Here is a 5175-nt window from a genome sequence, read left to right as displayed (position 1 = left end):
CTACACCGTGGTGTTCAACCATTGCAGGTCTGTTATGGCTGTTATTTATTTCAGTTCCGGTGGTTTTGTATGCTTTAGGTACGTTTATGCTGTGATATAACCCCCATAAGAAAGCTCAGGTGACGGCTGGCTGTACTGACTAGGAAACGCATATACGCGCCCCGGCGCAGGGGGGCAACCGAAGACCGGCTTTCGATATATGGGGCCTATGGGGAGTTTCGCAATCCAGTAACTCTGGTGCATGGAACATGGCCGCACATGTCGGCGTGGACAAGAAAGAGAAAGAGGACGCAAGTGAGCCGGGTTGTTTTAGGGGGGCCGCCGCCGCCATGGCCGCCTGCACCGGCCTGCTCCTGGTGGGATTCCCGGAGCCCCTGAACCGGAAGCTCGTCGACTTCGTGCAGCCGCCATCGCTGTCGTCCACGGCGGGCCCCAAATCCTGCGAGCTGTGCCGTTCACTGTCCAGGCGCTCGCACGTCCCTCCATGCGGCCACGTCTTCTGCGACGTGTGCTACACTCAGCTCATGGGCTGTGCGCCGGAGCTCGAGCCCTCCTGTCCCGTGGACAACTCCTTCATTCGACCTGAGGAGGTGGCCGTGGTCGAGTGTAGCGAGAACGAGCTGGGATACGTGTACTGCTTGAACCGCACCAACGGATGCTCCTTCACGGGAACCTTGATGGAGGCCCTGCGCGACCACTTCCCGCACTGCGAGTTCCACCAGGTCAGTAGCTTCGGAGTTTTGTAATCGAAAGCCAGCCGACAATAACGACAAGAAAAAAATTCTGTAGTTTGTCGTATGTGCAGCTTTCCGGCTCATCGCAATTCTTACGAAAGTAATTACTCGGCAGTTATTTAGCGTAATTTAAACAATCTTGGCACTGCTAATACTGAGGGCGACAGCTTGCATTGTGCGGAGTTTGAAGTTTTGCGCTTAACTCTACTACGTTCCAGACCCAAGGAAACTATCCCATTGAAATGTATGGGTGCTAACGTTCCACAGCGAGTAAGGTAAAAACTATTTAGAGTTTTAGAAAGTTCTTTCACAGTGTTCATGTCCAAGTCGACTCTCTACTCAATGCGAAATATCACTTTCCGGCAGTGGTTGGTTCCACTAGATTCCTGAGAATTCGGAATTTCGAGCGAGAAAGCTGGGGGTGGTATTTTCGCGTGTCGTACTGTCGTATTGCCGTGTTCTTGTCATGTCGTGATTCTAATGCTCTGTCGCATTCCTGTCGTGATTTTGATGTTCCGTCGTGCCGAATTCCTGTCTTGTCGGGATCCTGGTGTTCCATCAGTAGTTGTACATGGTTTGCATTTTATTTCCCTGTTGTGAAGAGTTGCGTAAATTGCAGCTCTCTTGTGACTACAGGAATGTTTGTCTTTGAGAAAATTGACTTTGTCGTTACGACATAAATGTGTGTCGCAACAACAGGTGGCTTTGTCGTAACAATATAACATCTGTTGGCCCAACAAAGCATTTTGTCGTATGGCAAGAGTTCCAGTTAGGTTTTTGCGGTATTCCTGTTGTGATTTTAGACTGGGAACTAACGATCGAACGGCTCTTGTTATTTGGCACAAGGATGTTTGAAATGGTTAGGCGAATGCGGCGCCACGGCCGTCAGTGTACACAGTCACCGGTTATCGGGAAAGAGGAGGGAACTTTCACATTGTCGAAGGCGCGCCCGCATTTATGAGAAGCCACAACGGATACGTTGAGCGCGAACGTACCAAAACTAAGTTGCGAATATGTTTTGCGAGTTTAAAGGAGTTGAAACCGATGAAGTGAGTGAGTGAGTGAGTGAGTGAGTGAGTGAGTGAGTGAGTGAGTGAGTGAGTGAGTGAGTGAGTGAGTGAGTGAGTGAGTGAGTGAGTGAGTGAGTGAGCAGGAGAGTGAATGGGTGATCTGGAGAGCGAATGAGTGAGTGAATAAGTAAATGAGTACATGAGTAAGTGAGTGAGTGAGTGAGTGAGTGAGTGAGTGAGTGAGTGAGTGAGTGAGTGAGTGAGTGAGTGAGTGAGTGAGTGAGTGAGTGAGTGAGTGAGTGAGTGAGTGAGTGAGTGAGTGAGTGAGTGAGTGAGTGAGTGAGTGAGTGAGTGAATAAACTTTGTGAAACAGCAAGCGCGATCTTAGGGCTCTCTTCCAGTGGGAGGTGTCGTAAGTCCAGGATACCTTGGCGCTTTCTGGCGGGATGGGCCCTCTCTACCAGCTTAGCTGATCGGCTACCGGCTGGTCAGTAGCTCTACAGACTCTTGTGATGTAATGTTAAGGAGTGAAGGGAGAGTCGGTGCGTGCGTGTGTGTCTCTATGTGCGTGTGGCAAGTAAAGAGAGTGAGGCGAAGCTGTGACGCGACCCGTCCACACACATGTGGTGAAGGAGCGCAATAGCTGTGAGGTGAGCGCCGACGACACTCAGGTAGTGAGTGCTTAGGGCGCACCGTAGCTAACTTTATCTATATCGGGGCTGATAATCTATAACGCGCTCGGTCTACGCACGTATAGATCTCCTGAAAACTAGCGTATAACAGCTACGTAGTGAATTGACACGCTGCAGGTGCGTAAGCTCCGACTCGATAATTTTTTCATGCGGGAGTACTTTCGCGCTCGCTTTGCTGTCACACCTAACCGCACGTCCTCTTCAGATTCCAAGCATATGGGTGTTTAAGGCGATAGCTTTCTTAGTGGGAGCAACGGCGTCCTGTGAAAAAATTAATGCAATTGCTTATAGACCGATCGGTAGACTGTAAAGTCCTGATGACATCGCTAGACACACGGCACGTGCGTAAAATTGCACTTTTATTGTGTCAAAACGGTTACTTCAAAATTCCGAAAAAAAGAACCCTTCTAGATAAGACTATATACTCATCCATCATGAAGGAGTACAGTAGTATACCGTTATCTCACAAAAGCACATATCGGTGTACATTTAGATCTTTCGTAGATGCGTTTACTTAGTGCACGGAAAATAGTGGAATGGGTTGGTTCTCAGTTTGTAATTGGGGTCTTTGGAGGTTAGACTCGATTAGACGCCATTTAGGCGAAGGTTCGACGCACTTTTAGCTTTCGCGATTCTCTCAACTTTCTTTTGGGAGAGATAGTAACTGTCCTAACTGTAACTGTCCTAACTGTCCTAACTGTAACTGTCCTAACAGCTGTCCTCTCTTATATAATCTTGCGCGCATAACCCCCTTGGGGTATACTTGCGTAAAGGCTGAACAATGGGTTTCACCTGAACTTTCCTGCTCCGGACATCTGCTGCTCACGCAGTGAAGAATAGACTGAAAATAATATGCGTACGAATGCCCTCGTCATCTGTCGTCGCCAACACACCACCACGTACGGCAGACTACAGACTCATTCCCTCCTCTCTCCGAGACGAGGTAGTATTATACACTCCTGACTCTACCATGCATGATGCATGTCTATATTGTACCATCTCAGCCGCCTCACACATACAACGGGCATGTCCATCCATTCCGTCGGAGCGCAGCCGCGTATACACACCATCATCCTCTACATCGCCTCACCATCGCCATGGGAGGCCGCCCTGACTGGCCAAGACTCCTGCCTAAAACGAACTTCGCCGCTATAGCGGAAGACACGTTATTGCCCCGTTTTGGTGCGCCGCACCCGTAAAGACCAGAGCTGGGAACCTTGCACCGTTGGTGGTTTTGTAAATAATTGACTGCAACACATATTGTAGGCGGGCCAGCTGCTGCGTTTCAGGGCGTTGAACAGCGGGGAACAACCTGACGACAGAATAGCACATGAACACAGGGCTATATTGTAGGCGGGCCAGCTGGTATGTTTCAGGGCATTGAACAGCGCGGAACAACCGTACGACAGAATAGCATATAGGCACAGCACTATACTGTAGGTGGGCCAGCTGGTATGTTTCAGGGCGTTGAACAGCGCGGAACAACCGGACGACAGAATAGCACATTGACACAGCGCTATATTGTAGGCGGGCCAGCTGGTATGTTTCAGGGCGTTGAACAGCGCTGAACAACCGGACGACAGAATAGCACATAGACACCGCGCTATATTGTAGGCGGGCCAGCTGGTTTGTTTCAGGGCGTTGAACAGCGCGGAACAACCGGAAGACAGAATAGCACATAGACACAGCGCTGTGTGAATGTACTCTTCTGTGGTCCTGTTGTTCTGCGCTGGTGGTCGTTCTCATCATCATCAGCAACAACCCACAAGGTCCACTGCAGGACGAAGGCCTCTCCCATCGACCATGGAGTTTCATACTAATATATACTAGAAAGAAATCTGTTGCTGCAGTCGCGGGCCGCCGTGGGTGGCGCCATTACCGCTAGCGACGTTCCTCGCCTACTTGGCTTAGCTAGCCATATGGCTTCTTTCTTGTCTCGAAGCCAAAATCAACGAAAAGGGGCAACATCTTTTTCTTGGTCATTGTACATGAAGCTTTTAAATAATCCCTGACAAATTATACTTTTTGAAGGTTCCATTTTATAATAACAAAATTAATTTGACGAAGCTTCCACAGTACTATTGTTGCTTTTTCGCAGCCACAGCCAACTTTTCAGCCTGTTCATGAGCCACGCCATGGACAAGTGGAACGTGCCTGCCCGGTACATGACGGAACGCTCGCCGAAACGTGGCTCTCCTAGACAATGGCGCCAGGTTTCCCTCTAGTATATACTAATACGAAACTCTATGCATCGACCTCCAACCGCTCCTGTCCCGCGCCGCTCGAGTCAATTCTTTGCATCCGAATTTCCTTATTTCGGCCCTTCATTTAGTAATTGGCCCTTCGAGACCCGTCTCTCGGCATCCACTCTGTCATCACGGTGGTGCACCGGTTCCTAACTGCGTGGAGAATGCTCCAGACGGGGTCCTTCCCTTTGCGGGGCAGGTTCAGTTATTTTGCGCCCAACATTGACCCGCACTGTCCGGACTGCGGAGATGCGTACTGCTCTCCGCAGTCCGGACAGTGCGGGTCAATGTTGGGCGCAAAATAACTGAACCTGCCCCGCGAAGGGAAGGACCCCGTCTGGAGCATTCTCCACGCAGTTAGGAACCGGTGCACCACCGTGATGACAGAGTGGATGCCGAGAGACGGGTCTCGAAGGGCCAATTACTAAATGAAGGGCCGAAATAAGGAAATTCGGATGCAAAGAATTGACTCGAGCGGCGCGGGATAGGAGCG

At 50.1% G+C, this 5175-nt stretch overlaps 1 protein-coding gene across 1 annotated transcript in view; it reads left to right on the top strand.

Annotated features, from left to right (window-relative positions):
- The first annotated feature begins 249 nt into the window (after positions 1 to 249).
- LOC144141608 (TNF receptor-associated factor 2-like) overlaps positions 250 to 5175 on the top strand; it is a 13460-nt gene continuing 8534 nt past the window's right edge. Inside the window, exon 1 of the mRNA XM_077673152.1 lies at positions 250 to 722. Within this exon, the coding sequence (XP_077529278.1) occupies positions 330 to 722 (393 nt within the window). The 5' untranslated portion in view covers positions 250 to 329. The remainder of the gene's footprint in view (positions 723 to 5175) is intronic.

This window comes from Haemaphysalis longicornis, unplaced genomic scaffold, assembly GCF_048455015.1.
Source record: "Haemaphysalis longicornis isolate Haplotype H1 unplaced genomic scaffold, Haemaphysalis longicornis Haplotype H1 scaffold_6, whole genome shotgun sequence".
Lineage (NCBI taxonomy): Eukaryota > Metazoa > Arthropoda > Arachnida > Ixodida > Ixodidae > Haemaphysalis > Haemaphysalis longicornis.
The sequence above is the reverse complement of the archived record's forward strand: the minus strand, read 5'-3'. Positions and strand labels throughout refer to the sequence as shown.